An 18,191-nucleotide genomic window follows, 5' to 3' on the forward strand; every position below is an offset into this window, starting at 1 on the left:
CCTTTTAGTTCCTCTCAGGACAGCAGCATGTAAGACCCTTACCTTTTGTACAGATTAGGGAGTTTTGGGTCCTTTCCCTTCTGATGCCTTCAGGCTACATGATGATAGGAAGAGGAGACACATGGCAGTGGATGAGAACAAACCATGCAGAAGAAATGCAGTGACAGAACAGCCACCCACCACCCCATCCTCTTGCATCATAAGACAGCTGGATTGAAGCAACAGTTTACAGGTTCATACTTGATGTGGCTGCTACTAAAAGGGAGTTCCCATCAGATGGAGTCCCTCATTTCCAGTTTCTCCTCTGCATGAGGGAGATGTGCACTTATCAACACCTACTGATCCTCATGGAAGAGGACATCAGATGGGAGTGGACTTGGTCTCAGATTGAACAGCCAGACCCTGTCCCAGCCAGATGAAGGTGGAGCCAAACCAGAAGTTCTTTAGGGAACCTGCAAAACTTTTACTTGCTTTTGGTACTTTTGCTGTATTTTTCTTTCCTCATGGAAGGGAGTACAGGGCAAACAGTAAGAGTTGTCAGCAGTACCTCAACCAACAGTGTTCTCATCTGGGTGTCCCTGTAGTCAATACTGTTGTTCCTAGGTGCTTTGTCTCCACAAGCTCCATCATCCTTGGTCTCTGCAGTAATGCTGAATACTACATTACCTTAAACAGCAGCAGGAAAAGAGAAAAAATGGAACTCCATCATGTAGAATGATGACTAAAGTGAGAAATTCCATCTGATAATGAATATGTACAGACATTAAGTAGTGCAACATAATGAGTGATCAGTCACCCTAGTTGAGACCTATGGGAAGAGAACTGATCTCTGAAAATGGGAGTGATAAACACACTGCAGTTGTGGAGGAGCTCTTTAGCCCAGACACCTAGAGACACCACTGGTAGACCAAGTTCTCCAGGTCCGAAGAGGATTAGGTTTTTCAGGTAAGGTATAAATTGATTAGTATCAATCTCAAGACAGAAAACTGGGTAGATGCAAATTGACACTTACCCATTTCTTTGGGGAAAATATTCCAGACATAGGTCTGTCTTTGCTTGGCACATACACATACATCATCCTCTGCAGAGATGAGTTTGGCCTGATAATCAAGGGACTCTGACAGCAAAACATTAATCTGAGAACAGAAGGAGTGTGATGGGATGAAGATTTTGTACCAGAGACAAATGGTGCTTTATTGTTAGAGGAGGGCAAGATAGATAGTCTCTGTTTATGTCCAGTGTTAACAGTATAGAGCAGATTTAAGGCCTGGGATGATGGTGTTAGATGAATCATCTATCAGATGTGAATTTAACAGTATTCCCTTTTGCTTCTCATGACATTCTCCATTGAGATGTTAAATATCCTATCCATACATCTGATTCCTGATCTGGGTATTGAGCTACCTTCAGCTCACCTGGTGTTAATAGCTTTGAACTAACTTGCAAATGAAACCACTGATTAGTGTTTGTTCCTCTGTTGTTGTAGGAATTCTTGAAAAAAGAAAAGATGAAGAGATGAAAGCCTCAATAATGGAGATCTTTTTTTCTAGGCTTTTTTTGTTTTTTTAGGTCAAATTGTTAACAGAATTTGGAAAAAACATTCCTAAATTGTGTCTTGATTTTTCCTCCTTTGGTGGTGATCTCCTTGTGAGACTGGAGAGCTTAATTTCAGCATTCAAATCAAGCAGAAGAAATCTAGACCTACACCTGCCTCTTTTTTTCAGGATTCCGAGATACAACATAAGAAGCAAGAAGCCAAACAGAAGATCCCTATTTTTTCTTTCTTCAAGTATCCTTTAAACCATGTGTAAGTTCCCTCCATGCAGAGGTGCAGTGCATTTTGCTGAGAAAGTACTGAATATTGAGAGCACATTCCCTCAGTGTCTGGGAGCAACAGAGCCTCTAGCTGGACAGATACTCTACAGGGCAAGTACTGGGCTTTTGTGCTCCCTGTTTTAGTACTTTTGGGAACTTTCACCCAGAGAAGAAGGGTTTGTCTTCTCTCCGCTTGCTCTTCCCACCTTCTTCTGTTTGGCAAGCACAAGCCCTTCACTTCTTCACACTTTCACATATATCCCTGAAGAAAAGACCCCACTAAAAACAATTGATATCTTGCATGACTGTGGATGGTGACTGTGGATGGTGAATGATGGCAAAGCACTTGTTTCCTTCCTCTTATGAATCTCTAGAGACAGTTGCTTATACACCTGTCTTCATCTCGGTTCACACAGAACTCCCTCTGCTTTGTAGTGGCTTAGGAGGACAAATCCAGTCAGGATAGTCTATCATCAGATAGAATAATCAGTACATCAATCAAGTGCAGGGACAGATCCAGTCATCTATGCCAATTATTTTGCTGCTTTTTTTTCAGACTACAAATGCTGCAGCTTCTTTTGAGATAGGGTAAGGTCTCAGAGTGTGTACACACCTTAATGCAGTGGTCAAGGTAGTTGAAGACATTGGCTCTAAGCAGGAAATCTTCTCCTCTGATGACAGAATATGGCAAGGTCAAGTCCACAAAGAAAGGCTGGAAGGCTGTCATGGTGGCAGGCACAGATATACCAAATCCAACCAAGTCTTCCACACAGAAAGCACTGGCCTTCCATTCAGTGATGGTGTCAGGGATGGTGTATGAGATGTTGGCTTTTCCAGTAGAGCTGATGGGAATAGATAAAGGATGAGTTTAGGAAGGGTAAGTTTCATATACCTTGCTTCTCAGTAGAGGCAACTGGTTTTGAAAAACAGTGCTACACCTATTCTGTCTGCAGAAATCCCACATCCAAGTCCTTCCCGAACTTATCACCCAAATATTCCGAGAAAAGCCCATTTGAAAGATCTTCTACCCATCATTTCCCTGAGTTTGGAAAGAAAACTCAGAATTCTGGCTTTGCAGACCCATATTTTAAATAGAGGTGTCCCTCTTCTTACAAAGGGAATGTGAGTCATAGTATACATTGTGGGAATAGATGACTTTGGGGACAGGGTAATTTTATCATGGAAAAAAGGAGGGCAGGTGGTCAGGTGGTGATTGAAAAATCTTGGTCTTCCAGGCCAAAAAGTAAGAAGAGTTGGCAAGGAACTGCCACATTGCAGGACATCAGGAGACATATTTTATAACTTAAAAGCAAGGCAAAGAGAGGAAAGAAGCAGTACTCACTTAATTAGGACTATATCCCAAATCCAAGTTTCAGGGAAGAATTCACGAATAGTCTCAAGGATGAGTCTCTTCCCACGTTCCTCTCTAGCAACTTCAGCTTGTAAGACATAATGGGAATTTATTCAAATCTGGTTCATATAATGAAGAGTCCCAGAAAGGGCAAGTTTTAATATGCATGGACCAGTATGAAGGATGATTAGTGTTTACCCATTTCTTTCTAACTGAGACTGTTGGTAATGCCACATAAATATTAATTAATATCACTAATGTATCTCTGATTTAGGTATAACCTGGTATCCCAGAGAAAGAAAACATTACTTGAAGTGGTTTTGTCTCCAGATGTAAGCATGACACCTAGGGCTAGAACTCAGGTCCCATGGGTCTTAGATCTGTTTGCTGTCCACACAGTCACACTGTTTTTTCAAACAAGCTCTAGTCAGAAGGGAATCAGTGTCAACACTGTTTTGTGTGACACTCTACTTATTGAGTAGAAATGGATGAAATGGCATGAAACTGGACATGAATCAGAAGCATAGACCTGAAAAGCTTTTTTGGGCATTGGCCATTATCCTAAGCCATCTCATTCTGTACCAGACCAATATTCAGTATCAATAACAATGTGATTCATGACTACTGTCCATGCCATGTTACATAAATACCACTTCATTTAAGGAGAAAAAAGAAATATCTTTCCTGTCCCCTATATTACCTGATGATTTGACATGTTGTGTAGAAGCCATGAATCCTGCATTCAAGAAATATGGTGGGCGTCTTACAGTCTCACTAGTACACACAACTGGTTGCCGCACCTTTGAGTTGGTAAAAAATTTCATGCCCATATCCTGTAAAAAACACATTTTGGTGTTAACCATAACCATATTGTAGCTGAGGTTTATTCAAGTCCTCCATCTTTCCCATTACTGCCTTTCCACCACAGAGATGCCCAGAGACATCTATGCAGAGACTTGTGGGAGCTTTATGCATGCTGGAAAAATCACAGTCGGCGTCCATTAAGAATAGATGTCCATGAGGAGAGTTTGTCATGTATGAATTTTACTAACAGCATCATTTGCAGAAATACCTAAAGTTACATAAGTGGAAACTCACTTCAACAGATTTAAGTAATGTACGGGACATTTACCCTGAGGAACTGATACACATCTGGGCCTAATCCAGACATTACAGGTGTGTAATACAAGCCTTTGTGAAAGATGTTGTCAGATGAGACACAGGGGTCTTGGGGATCATCTTCTAGATTGAGACCATTGAAGATGTAGCCTTGAAAGTCTTGCAGGGGATGCAGGCTGTATATCTGTGAGGGGGAGGAAACACAAAACCTGTCTGTGTGGAAAGATCAGTTCTGATTCCACCATCACGTGCTGCAAAATGCCAGAGCTGAGATGTTGGCCTGTTTGAAACAATGCTCTGTTTCCTTCATTGAAAACTGGCTGAATGGCTGGACCCAGAGGGTGGTGATCAGTGGTGCAAAGTCTAGTTGGAGGCCAGTAACTAGTGCTGTACCCCAGGGGTCAATATTGGGTCCAATCCTGTTCAACATCTTCAACTAATCATCTGGATGATGGAGCAGAGTATACCCTCAGCAAGTTTGCTGATGACATAAAACTGGGAGAAGTGGCTGGTACACCTGAAGGTCGTGCTGCCAGGGACCAGTCACTGGTTAAACCAAATCCCATAGGAAAGACGGCTTCCAACTGCCAAGAAACAAAAGCTGTGTATTGCCTATTATAAATGGTTTAGGACCAGCACATGCAAAAAGCGGTAGAAGTCTAACACAGTCTAACAATCTCAAGTGGAGAGACACTGTAAGGGAGGAGGAGGAAGCAGTGCCACAGTGGAAGGAGACAATACTTTTGGGCAGCTTACCATTTCCGCGGACAGTTCTGTCTCGGACTGCACGAGCAGCACGCCCTGATCGACTGCCCTCACAGCACAGAAGGAGTTGGCAGCAGCTTCAATGACTAAACTAACATTGGAAGCTGAGGGCATCTGCATTTCAGAGAATTGCAACTGGACCTGAAATTTATCAAACAGATGTTGGTGTGGTTAATTCCTACTGCTTGGGGCTGCTGTGAGAATGGAGGGCAAGAAGGAGAGTAGAAGGCTCTTCTGTTAAAGCACAGGTAGTCTGACTGGAAGGGATGTCAGGTCTCGGTTGACCAGGCCTCCGCTATAATGGGGGCTTAGGCAATAAACACCCTTAGACTAGTGATTGATAGCTTAAAGGAAGCCTACCAAAAGTGATTTAAAATAAAGCGTGATTCTGTTGCTGCTATTATCAAATCAAATCTTACTGTGACACAGACTACATGTAATAAGCATTACATATTTTTACTAGGTCCATGGCCCACCATATCAAATAATTATAACAGATTCTGTTTTGAATCTGTTCAGAGCAAAATCTATTTCACATTTGTGTTAGATAAGAGGGAAAAAAAATAGAAGAGGAGGGCCACATCAGGTAACTGGAAACATTTGGTTTAATCTCACTTGTTTTGTCTTCTCCTAATGTTTCATGTTTTTTACTAAACTAAAGAACTAAAGGAACTAAAGATTAGAAAAATCTTAACAGTGAAACCTGATTTCAAAATGACAAATGAAAATGTACCAGTGGAAAAAACATGATAGGAAAACTTAAATCCCCGACTGCTATTTTTGCCTTTTTTTTTTCTACACGTATTTAGTTCTGGTTACTCCAAATTTCATTTTTCAACAAAAAAGTTGTGAAGTTCTAAATAGTGAAGTGGGAAAAGGCTAAATAAATAGTGTTCACTATGCTAAAGAACAGACAATCTAAACTAAATAGGACACTAGTATAGTTCAAGAGAGGCAGGAACCATCTGGGAGTAGTGTGGGTTTCTTGAAAAGTAGTTTTTAATGTTAGAAGATTTACCTTTTGACGATAAGGCCAGGAGGTGGTGGTAGAGGAGAGGTATAAGGCCAAACAGAAAAAAGGAGAACTAAGAGAGTAATGTTGAGAGAAGTGAATAGAAACAAGAAATAAAACTAGAAATCTGTTGTGAATGTGTATGGAAAGAATTTGTATTTGTCCAACAGCAGGTAAGTCTCTCTGTATCTTAGTGCCTCTCACCTTGTTTTTGAAACACATCTCAACTGGGAATTGGACACTGTCTGCCACCAGTTCCTTGGCAGGGTGTAAGGTATATACCAGCAACCGAAGGGCTGGAGCCATTTGCTCATTGACCACAAGTGGGATGGTGAAAGTGCCATTTTGGTCTGTTAGAAGAGAGAAAGGGACCAATAAGGAGAGAAGCGCAAAGATCTGCTGTGGTAGTAGCCATCCTCAGCTGGCATATAGCTGTACCAGTCAGTGGAGCAATCTGTACTTAGAAGTTAAATTGAAAAATCCTGGATTTGCCAGGAAGTGACATGCCTAAGTTTATATCCAGACGCTTTCATATTTATTGTAGGTTTGAATATGTGGCCAGATTCAGATAGGCCCCTAAGCCAGACACTCTACATTCCCTACATTATCCTTTGGAAGATCTTGACAGGACATTACTTTTTGACTCATATCCTCTGAACTAGTTTCTGGACTAAACCTGACTTTATAGTGATCTTAGTGGTAGTGTTAGTATCATGCACACATACATGGATGGAGGGAGATACAGCCCTCCCAACAGCTGCTCTATGCATCTGGGAAGTCTTACCTTGGTCCTCAGTTCAACCATCCTCTTTATTTTTAATGCAGAAACATGGATTGGCAACTTAACTTACCAGCTTGGATATTAACTTTAATTTCCCCTGTAAGGACAATCTTGCCTTTTGCCATGCCCTGTGCAGAGAAGAACAATACATTCATGGGTTGGTAGAGATTGGAGGGAGAAAGCGGTAGTCAAGTTCAATGTACATCAACAGGACAATCAAGGCATGTACATTGAGATGGCTTCAAATGGTTAAACATCAGCCTTAGGGCATGCTGGATGATGCCACTGCTGCTGCTACTGCTGGGGGCCTTGTCACCGGTCAGGAAACAGAAGGAAAAGGAAGGGAAGATGGAGGCAGAGAATACCATAAAGAGTTTCTTGGAGGGAAGGGACAAGAACCCTGGGCTGAAACATTATGAAGTCGGTTTCTTACTATGAAATAGAGTAAGATGTCCAGAAATAAGGGTAGTTTTTCCCAAGCAGGTAGTTTTGCCAAATCACCTCAGTGCTGTTTCTGTACTTGGGTTGTTGGCCATTGTGCTGACTGGTAATCCAAAAGCTGGAAGAGCACTCACTGCTGTAATTGCTGTGGATGGACTGCCAGATAGCTGCATGGTCAAGTCTGTTCAGCAAACCGTGCAACAATCCCACACTCACCACATAGTAGAAGTTCATCATGTTGATGCTCTTGTAGCCTTCAGTGTTCAAGACATAGTGCACAGTGATGATCATCTTCTGCCCACAGCTCAGATCTTTCCACAAAGGCTCAATCCTCACAAAACTGCTAGTCCAGGAGTAAAAGCGCTGGATGGAGAGAGATGCATCGGGGTAGGAAGGCTCTATCCAGCCTTCGGAGTGGCACTGGTCACTGCTTTTATAAGTTGCCTGATCAGGAGAGGGAGTGGGGAAGAAAACAAAAACAACCGTATGCCACTAGGGAAATCATTATCACATACTGACATCAGAATGGTTAGTTCACACAATCCATATATTTAAGAATTGCATCTAAAGCCAAAGCGGTAAGGAAAGGGCAGCACAATAGTCCTGCAGCCTTGCAGCAAGCCATTTCATTGCAACCACTCAAGTGTTTTCCTCACTTCTTTTATAGTAATTTTTGAGAGCTCTAGAACATGAAATAAGCCAGAAAAAGCACATTTTTGTTAGCAGAATTCAAACCTCATCCCATCTTTTTTGGGTTCAGTTTGAGAACAGCCATCTCTGTCTCTGTTCAGCCTTGCTTTGTACTCACTTTCAGACTGATCTCAGGATCAAACATTTTCGATGTGTCAATGCTAAATTCTGCAATGCCATTATCATCAGTGGTGAAGTTGTCTGTGTTCTTGTTATTGACAAATAGCTGAATAACCTCATTGGAAATAGGAGAATTGTCTTTGTCTACCAGCTTGATCTGTAGAAGGGAATGCAAGACATGTTCAGTGTGTTATCATTCTGTATGTAGATACTAATGTTTTGCACTCCTTTGCTCTCCACACAGCAGAATTGCTTTTTCTTCTCCCTTCAAAGCAATATTTAAGAACTGAAGTGTCTCTCTTCACCTTCTGGCAGCTATCTTAGCTATGTTATGAGGTTTGGAGCAGGAGTTTCCTCAGCATCTGCTACACCATTGATGATAACATCCTTTCATGGAGCAAGAACGTCTTTTGTCTCATCTCTTTCCCGGCCAGTCCCTTCTGACTACACTTTTTTAGATTAAATTTCCTTTAGATTCCTTTCCTTCATTTTTTCCTTTCTTAGTCTTGAGAGTCTGCTGCTCATACTTTACTGAAGGCCTTTTCTCCAGATCTTTGTTTTGAACACACTTCTGATTCTGTCCCCACTGTCTCTGCTGTTTATGCATTAAACAAACAAAAACTAACAGACACCATTAGGTGAATTCTAGGTTGCTAGAACCGAACATTCGTTTTGAGGTTTTTTTCAGAAGAAGATGGCAGAAGTAATAAGTTTAAGAGACTGACTATCTTCACTGGCCAGAAACAACATGGAGACAAATGACCTCTGAAACAAAAATAACAATAGAGAACTAAAAGCATTCAGGTGGATATTGACTTCAGTGGGACTGAATGGAACAAAAGTGAAGGTATACAACAGATGTTTCATAATGCAGGGAAGGACTTTGAATGGCATGTGATGGCACCAGACAGGAACTGGAGTCTGCTGCATTTTGAGAAAGTATGATTATCAGTGGCTTCCAGACAATAGTTCCCCTGGTATGACCCTCAAGGGTTTGTTTTTTTTTTTTGCACAAAAAGCAAAGAAGCTGCCTGAAGCCAGCAGCAGCAGCTTTATTTCTGAGATGCAACATCCCAGCCTCCTTCCACATTTCTTTCAGCATGTTTAACCTCTAGTGTGTGTGAGAATATGTATATTTGAGGAATTCGCTGTGGCACATCACCCCAGGGAGCCTGTTAACCCCCATCCTCCAGTAAGAGGTGGTAAGGTGCACAGCAACCTGAAGAATGGAGTGGTAACCAAGTGCAAAAATTATATAGACATCAGCCAGAGGGGAAAAAATTCTTGAAAGACAATCTCCTCTCCTCTCTTCTTTTAGTGCTCCTGGTAAGATGTTCCCTTATCCTTTCCTCACTGAAAAAAGCTGAACTGAAGGAAAGAGAGGTTTATCCCTACTCTTCAAACAACTGACAGAGTTATGTGGGATTTGTCATGAAACACAGAATCCTGAAAAATATTTTTTGAGACAGAAACTCTTATTTCCTTGATTTTTTTTTTTTCTTAAATTCCTTCCACTCTTCCTTCCCTCATTTCCCAGTTTTTTTATTGACCTCTGGCTCATATATGATGGTCAATTCTGAAGGGAGAGGCAGTGATTTATATCAAGCTTAAAATGCAAGTTAGAAAAATGCTAGCTAGTGAATTGTTTTGATTCATAGTGTTTCTGGCAGAATCAAACTCAGAATAAACTCATATTCTCAGTGTTCAGAATTACTAATAGGGCACTGTATGTAAAGAAAGAAGTTTGGGGAGAACACCCCTCCCCCCCCAAACAGTACCCAAAATGTTCCCATCACTGTTGTCATGTAATTGCCTGTCAGTCATCTTCAATACAAGCTCTCTATGCCCTTGCTTACCTGCCCAAAGTAAGGAATTCCTCTTCTGTAGTGACGATCCATGTTCTGAAACTGTATACTGCTCATCACCCGAGTTATAGAAATAGACTGAGTAGCTGTAAGTTGCAGGCCTGTAAGACATGTCCAGAGTCAAGAGAAGGTATACTTTGTCTTGCATATAGCTTCATCAGAGTTAACATTTGCCTGGAGATAGTCACTGTGCTTATAAAAATGGATCTTCATCTTCAGGAAGACATCCTTGTACTCAGCAGGCAGAGGCTGACTATCTCCTACTCTCTTTTTTGACTATACCACTGTTGCTGTTTCTGGCTGTCTAGGAGGGATTACCTGTTCCCTTCTCTGTGACAATGGCTTTCACATCAAGGTTCCTCATGTAACCAATGCGATTTAGCTCAAAGATGTTGGAGCTGAAAACCTGGGAGAGACAGCCCTCTGTCTCCAGCTGGAAAGGGAAGAAAACAAATCCTATTAACAAGAACTAGAGCTTTCAAAGGATGCTGGCAATACACAGGACCCTTCTTTAGTGAGTTAAGTCTTTTCCCACTACTTTTAACATGATTTATACAGGACTGATGGAGACATCACCGTCTAGACTTTTCATATGGGAAACTGAGTCATGAGGGAGGAACATGTCTGTCCTTCTTCAGGCCTGCAGGAAACCAAGAAAAGAAATGAGGTGCCCTGAGTTCCTAGATAGTGATCTAAGCAAAAAGATGAGTAAAAGTATCAAGGAGAGAAAGAAAAGTGTGATGAGCAAAGGGAGAGAAGCATGGACATAGGAAAGAGGACGAGCACAAAGAAAAATAATAATTATGTATCATACATCCTTGGTAAATGATTGACAAACTGGGCTTTTCTTGCACTTCCCATATAAATCAAAATCCCTGCACACGCTGAGCTGGACTTTCGCTTCAACAGGCTGGCCATAGGTATACCTAGGAGAAGAGGAAATAGGTCCATGAGCAGATGCTTGAGAAATTGACTTAACATATGCAACAACAGTGAGCTGGGAAGCCAGAGAATGGAATAGTTTTACAGACTTTTTCCTAAGTCTCATGCTGTTACAAAAAGATAATACAACTCAGAAGTTGAAATATTAATGAGTTCTATTTCACCCCTAAACCCATGAACCAAAACCACACCTTAAATGTAAAAATAAAAACCTCTATAAGCATGATGGACAGACATGGCTACCGAGCAAATTATGACTGTTGTCTCCACTTTTCAGCTTAGACTGGAGTTATATACTCACTGAAATCAAAGCAAAACTCTTCATATCTGCAAGGGAATCAGGATTTCAACCCTGGATTCTAAATTACGAGATCTTGGTATTAGAGTAAGCAAAGTCCTTCTGAAGGTCTAAGCTTGGAGCAGGAGTTAAAGACAAGTGGAACCCTAAGACCCCTGCTAGAATTCAACAGGGCTCTGATGTATGAAGACCTCCCTCTGAAGTGGGTTAGTGGGAGTGGACACATCCTACTTTATCAGGGGACTGCTCAAAAGATTTATTCAACCCATCAAACACCAGTTGGAAGAGAATACTCCTACAATTAAAATGAGATGAGCACACAAGTAAATGAAAGCTCCAACCACCAAGTCAACCCTGACCAACCTCTTCTGAGGCCCTATTTATTTTAGTCTCTTCTCTAAGCCCTGTCTCTTTCATCAGCATATTTCCTAACCACTCTGCACCTGGTACTTACACTCCACAGACTTTCACTGTGAACTCTGAATCCAGGACTGTAAGGCTTTCTGGTGCAGTGATTGTGACATCAAATTTTGGCAACACTAGGACAAAGAATGAAAAGAAAAAAAAAACAACACTGGTACATTGTAAACTTGTAGGCCCTCCTGAGACAAAAGAGAAAATGAGGCTATATCACCAGTGTTAGTCACAGATAGAATGGGATCTTAGAACTGGTTGGGAGGTGGCCTGACCTGCGAAGGCTCACTAACGTATTTCTACAAAGCTTTGAAGAGAAGTCAGGACTTCTGAGGTGAATCCTGTGACGTCTAGATACCTTACAGAGCTTTGGCTAAGACAGTTTGTAGATGTAGCTTGGAGAAGGTTAGTCTGTCACAGTGAAATTTGCAATCAACTTATTGATTTGTTATGCGGATCATTTTCCTGTATGAATCTGTGCAAAACTGTTAATTAATCATATTTATCTTCTTTGGCTTTTTGCTATGCTTTTTTTTTTTACCTCTCCAGTTCTTAATGACAACTAATTGAAGTTGCATTTTGCCAGGAAGCTGTTTGAAATTTTAGCAAAAGGGTTGATTGATAGGGGCTCATCCATAATAATGTTTTCTACTCTGAATAAAAACAACAGGTGGTATTTACCGTATTCCTTCACAAGGAATGAATGATTTGTTTTGTCTCCCGACTTCTTTGCTATGATAATTTTGTAGCTGCCCAGGATAGGCTCTTCAGTTAGTGGGAATTCAATCTGGATAATATTCATCTCTGATGTCACATTTTGCCACTGAAAGATCCTGTTGCCCCGTGGATCCTGAAGAAAAAAAGAATATAGAATCACAATTTGTTTGCCTTGGAAATCTGGAAAATAGGGCAAGTGTCTTTAACTCATTGCAGAAGTTGCTTAACGCATGTGTATTGAGATAAATTATGCCTTTGTACTGTGATTATTAACGTTGCTAGGTTCTCATCTGTTGATCTCAGATTCAGGCATCCTCTGCCAGCCTAGGTATTAGTCTCAATCATCAGGGGAAGTTGCACAATGTTGCTCTTCCCTGCTCTTTAGTATATGTTGCTCTAGTTTTGTGTCAAGGGGGGAGAGAAAGAAAATCTTCATGCTTCTCCTTCAGCCAAGCTCATCACACAGAAACCTTGGCCTTTAGCAACCCCAGCTTTTTTCAGCTGCTGGGGGAAGGAAGGAAGCATTTCTTCTGCATTCACTGAGGTGTCATTTGCCTCTGAGTATATTTTATGCTAATTATACTAAAGAAAACTAATTCACAACATTTCCTTGAACTCCTTAAAGCACTGACTGCAGAAAAACACATGTAGAGTTCAAAATACGTACGTTTCACTGCAAACAAAATAAAGCCATCTGACCTAACGGTGACACATCAAAACTTGCAAAAATGCTCTGTAGAGATGGACTACAATTGCTATTTTAAAAACCACCACAAAATGCCATGGAAGTGCTAACAGAGCTACTAATTGTATCCATAGCCTATATTTGTTCATAGTTTTCAGCAGCACTTGAGTTGTGAAAAGATACACCCCAAAATAAGTAAAGCAAACTGGAGGAGGGGGAGGGGGGCCGAAGGCAGGCATAAGAACAAGCACAACTTTTGTCTACTGAGATGAATATAGGTATGCTTTGCATCTTAGTAAAGCTTGAACAACATCCTGGGATTTTATGAAGTCTCTGTTAATTTCTGCCGGTGTATTCAGTAGCAGGATTTGGCTGTGTGTGGATACATAAGCACATGTACCCTAGGTTGTATTTTTATATGCGTAAAACAGTACAAAGAGAAAAAAGCTCTTACCTGAATTGCAATTAACGGGTACTGAAAGAGGAAAAAACAAAGTGGGAGAAGAGATTATGTGGCTGAACAAACACAGATTAATTTTTCCCAGGACTGTGAGAAATGTTTGATCAATCATCAGTGTAATACCAGTAATCAGAGATCCTCATCTCTTATTTTAATCAGTTTAATAGCAGTTTTAATTCAATAAGCAGATTACATAAAAGAAAGAGGTGAAATGAGAATGTTGGGGCAGTTTCTGATTTTACTAGATTCCGTACAATCCCAGAGCAGTTTAGTAAATTATAGAGGTGAATCTAAACTGTGATTTCAGCTTCTCTGATCTTAGATCCTCACTCTGCTTATTAGCACCAGCTCTTTCAGTAACACTGTGCTATCTTCTGTATTACAACCACATGAGAGGAGGCCAGTAAAGACCCTTCTGTCTCTTGGCTTATGTACTATGAGCATGAAGACAGCTTGCTGGCAATGAAAAGAATGCCTCTGATGAGATGAACAATCGTGGTAACAACTTTCATTTTCATTTCCCCATTTCTGTAATGGTCAAAGTACCAGGTGGATGACTTACCAATTTTTGCAAGCAACAATTGCTGAACAGTAATAGCAGGAGACTGACCATGGGCTTTCTGGTCAGAGCTAAAATAATGTCTACAGCAACAAAGTGGAGGGTTTTTTGAGCTTCTTTCCCAGCAATAGCAGGAGGTGTTCTGTTAGAAATCCAACTTGCTACACACTTGCACTCTTCCCTTACTCTAATAGCGTAAGGGTGGTTTATAGCATACGCTTAGGAAATAGTGTTAACTCTTTGGCATTTAGTCTCTGCAATATCTCATTTTATCCACAGCAATTATTTATTTAAAATTTTAGAAAATGTTGTTCCCAGGAATTTTAAATATAGGGGAATATTACTGGTCACTCACCATCTCCTGAACAGGTTTAAAATTGAAATCCAGGGCAACAACACGAAACATCACTGGAAATGCAGGGAACAGGGTGTTAGCATTAACTGTAATTTATTTGGCTGTGCATGAAGTTCTGTATTCATTAGTACTCTCAGTTTCACTGGATCTTCTAACAACCCCACTTGCACAGGATGCAGGTAATAACATGCATCTGAAGGTAAATGAATCCTACACAGATATTGCTGAGGGGACTTCTCTCTGACATCAAGTTTTACACTCTTTCATGGAAGTTTGCTTAACCTCAGAGAAAGGGGACGACCAGAGGAGTAAGAACTGCTGTACAGGTCAGGCAGTCTGAAGGGACAGCCATAAGTCTTTCAGTGGCTGTCTGCATGATGTAGGCAAATTTGTTCCTCTTCATTTCCCCATCTCTAAAGCAGGGTTTGTTGCTTTGAACATATGGAAGTTCCCAATATTACTTCAACTAGATGAAGTGTCAGTTTTTCTTAATGCAGTGGAATCCTCTTAGTTCAGTTTGCTCTCACCTTATACAGGTTTTTGCCTTACTTTCTTTTTTTTTAACAAAAGAAAAACTGCAAGGAGAACAATGAATGACTGCACAAGGGAAAACATAAAAATATGTTTCAAAAGTGTCTTTACAAAGCATTACTTTTTCATAATTTAGTTTAGTTTACCGCTTCCCCCACCTCAAAACCAAACCATTTGATAAATAAGCCATATTTGGTGGGCACCTTGGTGGCACCAAATTCTGACTGGTAAGCTTTCCTTCATGCTATGCATCCATGTAGATAGAACTCATCCCTTATTAAAGTATAGCTGATCCAGTCTAATGGCTGTATTATTCGTCTGACCTCTGGAAGGAGGTGTTTGTGTAGTGTTTCCTATATTGTTCTAGCGGTATGCTAGAAACCTTAAAGCCTCGAAGTGAATTAAGGAATTGATCTAGATAAATGGTTCTTCACATACATGGTTTGAGGGACAAATGAGAAGTATGGATAGGGTAATAGCACAAGTGCAGGAAAAACAACAACATGAAAATATAAAGTCCAAAACCATCAGAACCCAGAAGGTAAATAGCATGATTTTGTCTTTAAAAACTTATAATTAATTTAAAAGTAATGCATTTGGTTCTTAGTCTTCTCCCACAGACAGAAGACTGTGGGAGCACTTTTTTATGCCAGGCACTTAAGTGATGATCTAATCACCTCTTTCCACTATCTTGACCTATCACCAGTAATGAAACAGCAGCAGTAAAAAGCTCCCCTCTTCTGTCAGCTGGGGGGAAGGGACAAAGAAAATAATAGAGACCATGGGATGACAGTCTCCTGCCATCCTGAAGATGACTCTCTGAGCTCCACGGCAAATACTTGTAATGGTTTTAACACAAACTCTGAAGAAACTGCCTAGACTGCAACTCAGTCTGAAAAACACCCAGCAGAGAAATTCTGTCTGAAGAAATTGCTTCTTAAGGGACATGTTATAAAATAAATAGTTATTCACCACTCTGTCCTGGTTTGTAGATGGGTTTGTCTGTCTGCACGAAGACAATGCTCTCTGTGTTCCAGATCATCACTGACCGCCGCTCTTCTAAGCTGACTGTGGTGCCCTTGGCAGAGAAGGACATGAAAGCCAAGGGGGCTGAACTGATAGGAGGAACCTGTAAGAAAACAGAAAAACAAGGGCAGATTGCTAGTCGTGAAGTAATTTGCTCCAGAACCTGTTGAACAACTATACCTGTGGCCTGGGCTCGTACAAAGAGACACCCTTCTCACTTCCATCACCTTCATCACCTTCCATCACCTTTCTTATTTCTTATGTCTATAAAAAAATGCCTCCTTGTCGGTTACTATATATCTCTCCTCTGCTTCCTTTTCCTTCAGCAAATCTTATTTCTTCCATTGCTTGTTCCTCTCTTGTTCTCTCCACTCTAATTTTCTTGTCCCTCTTTACATTTATTTATTTTACATTGAGACATGAATTAAAATTAATTTACCGTGAAGTTGAAGCACTGTAGACCATTGCTTGCTGTCATGGTTTTCTCAAAAATAGTGGTGTTAACAGCACCATATTCTAGGATGATTCTGACAGATATTGTCTCATTGAGGTTAAGGAACTGCAGGCAAACCTGACCTGGAGAGTTGGTTTGGAGGACAGCAGGCACCATCAGGACATACTGCCTGTGAGATCCAAACATCAAAGCAATCACATCATAGAAAAATGTGAAACAGCCTCAACAGGAAAAAACAAGTACAAAGTAATGTTATTATTCAGTACCTGATGATTAGTTTAGCTTAAACATAGGACACTCTGCCAGTGCCCCTCACTCCTGTCCTGCAGATCCCAAACATAGGACACTCTGCCAGTGCGCCTCACTCCTGTCCTGCAGATCCCAATTAGTTTAGCCCTGGGTTCCCCACACAGCTCTGCTAGCATCCCCAGTTCTTGCCCTTTTGCCTTTTATCTGAATCCTGGACCCACCTGCTTTTAGCAAAGTACAGTGCTGTTACTGCTGCTATTGTCTTTTCTGAACACACACATCAATTTCTGTGGAAAATCTGCAATAGGCAAAAAGTCTGCTCTGTATTGAGAACTATACACTTGCCATCCACATCCCAGTTTAACTTAGCTCTCCAGATAGAAAAGATGAGTCATGACAGTATTTAATATTTAAAGTAAAAGTAGTGTCACTAATTAGCACTGTCTTTAAAGCATTATAGTGAATACTGTTAGTAATAATATGGTAGTTCTTACAGCTCAGGTTCCTTTGCAGCTGTTACATTCAGGAGAAGAATAGCCAAAAGAAACTTCAGCCACATTTTTCTGGGGAGACAGAAGAAAGAGATAAGCTCTATCCCCAAGAAACAGTTCATTGCCTGCTACTTTAACAGCTCTGCAACATTTCTCACCAAGCACTCCAGAGGAAAGGAATCAAGCTTTCAACTCCTCCCTGGCTCCTTCCTTCGATGTTAGCGCCTTTATAATTGCAGCAAGGGGTGGAGATCCCAGTCTATTCTACTGCATGCAAGAACCTCCCCTAATCTACTGCAACCTAAACCAACCCACTGTCTTCAGACTGTAACACTTCACTGCCGTTCTCTGAATGTCTGCATAAAATGTCCTCAGTGGTCTTGTTTTCAAGGTGAGGGGCTTTGCCCCTGAAGCTTGGCACAGCACAGAAAAGCACTAAATTACCTAAACCAGAATAAACCCATAAAACCAGATTAACATTTCAGGGTTTTCCCTATCGTTCTTGGAATTTACTATCTGGATTCACAGTCTGGGTGAAGTAGATTAACTTTCTATACTTTGACACCTGAGTCTCATTAAAATAATGTATTGGACTCTCTTTTCCTTTGCTTCATAGATATTTTGAATATTGATGAAATGGAATAATACAGAAGCCAGAACCAGAAAGAGATCTAAAAGGCGTTCATTATTTCTACCTTAACCTTTGAGCACTTTACAGTGTTGTTAAAGCTTGATTAATTTCAGCTTGAAATTATCCACTTGATCAGTTGATGTAAATTTGTTAGTGCCCTAGGCTTATAGTTTTCACACCTGTGTGGAAGTTAATTGGTTTTCTTAGGGAGAGAAAAAATCTGCATTCATCCAAAGATTTTATTTTAGGGTAAATAATTACCTCCTCCTTTTGTTCTCTTGTGCTCTCAAGAGAAAATAAAGCACTCTGTGTGTTGTTCCCCACAAGAAAAGCGATGCTAGAAAGCAGTTGTTTTGATAAGTTTAATTAATTTTTTTTCCATGCAGATTGGTATTGGATCTGGCTGGGATGAAGTTATGA

At 40.7% G+C, this 18,191-nt stretch overlaps 1 protein-coding gene across 1 annotated transcript in view; it reads right to left on the bottom strand.

Annotated features, from left to right (window-relative positions):
• The window catches only part of LOC104627453 (ovostatin-like), a 27,001-nt gene extending 9,739 nt beyond the window's left edge, over positions 1-17,262 (bottom strand). The window contains exons 1-22 of the mRNA XM_010295721.1: positions 17,144-17,262; positions 16,386-16,569; positions 15,893-16,049; positions 14,390-14,442; positions 13,470-13,490; positions 12,295-12,463; positions 11,654-11,738; positions 10,774-10,885; positions 10,278-10,392; positions 9,951-10,060; positions 8,093-8,251; positions 7,501-7,728; positions 6,914-6,971; positions 6,267-6,412; positions 5,042-5,191; positions 4,299-4,469; positions 3,867-3,999; positions 3,158-3,254; positions 2,429-2,657; positions 1,013-1,136; positions 548-666; positions 43-94 (exon numbers count right to left, since the gene is read on the bottom strand). Of these exons, the coding sequence (XP_010294023.1) occupies positions 43-94; positions 548-666; positions 1,013-1,136; positions 2,429-2,657; positions 3,158-3,254; positions 3,867-3,999; positions 4,299-4,469; positions 5,042-5,191; positions 6,267-6,412; positions 6,914-6,971; positions 7,501-7,728; positions 8,093-8,251; positions 9,951-10,060; positions 10,278-10,392; positions 10,774-10,885; positions 11,654-11,738; positions 12,295-12,463; positions 13,470-13,490; positions 14,390-14,442; positions 15,893-16,049; positions 16,386-16,569; positions 17,144-17,262 (2,791 nt within the window). The remainder of the gene's footprint in view (positions 1-42; positions 95-547; positions 667-1,012; positions 1,137-2,428; positions 2,658-3,157; positions 3,255-3,866; positions 4,000-4,298; positions 4,470-5,041; positions 5,192-6,266; positions 6,413-6,913; positions 6,972-7,500; positions 7,729-8,092; positions 8,252-9,950; positions 10,061-10,277; positions 10,393-10,773; positions 10,886-11,653; positions 11,739-12,294; positions 12,464-13,469; positions 13,491-14,389; positions 14,443-15,892; positions 16,050-16,385; positions 16,570-17,143) is intronic.
• Between the last annotated feature and the right edge of the window lie 929 nt (positions 17,263-18,191).

This window comes from Phaethon lepturus, unplaced genomic scaffold, assembly GCF_000687285.1.
Source record: "Phaethon lepturus isolate BGI_N335 unplaced genomic scaffold, ASM68728v1 scaffold2371, whole genome shotgun sequence".
NCBI classification, from domain to species: domain Eukaryota; kingdom Metazoa; phylum Chordata; class Aves; order Phaethontiformes; family Phaethontidae; genus Phaethon; species Phaethon lepturus.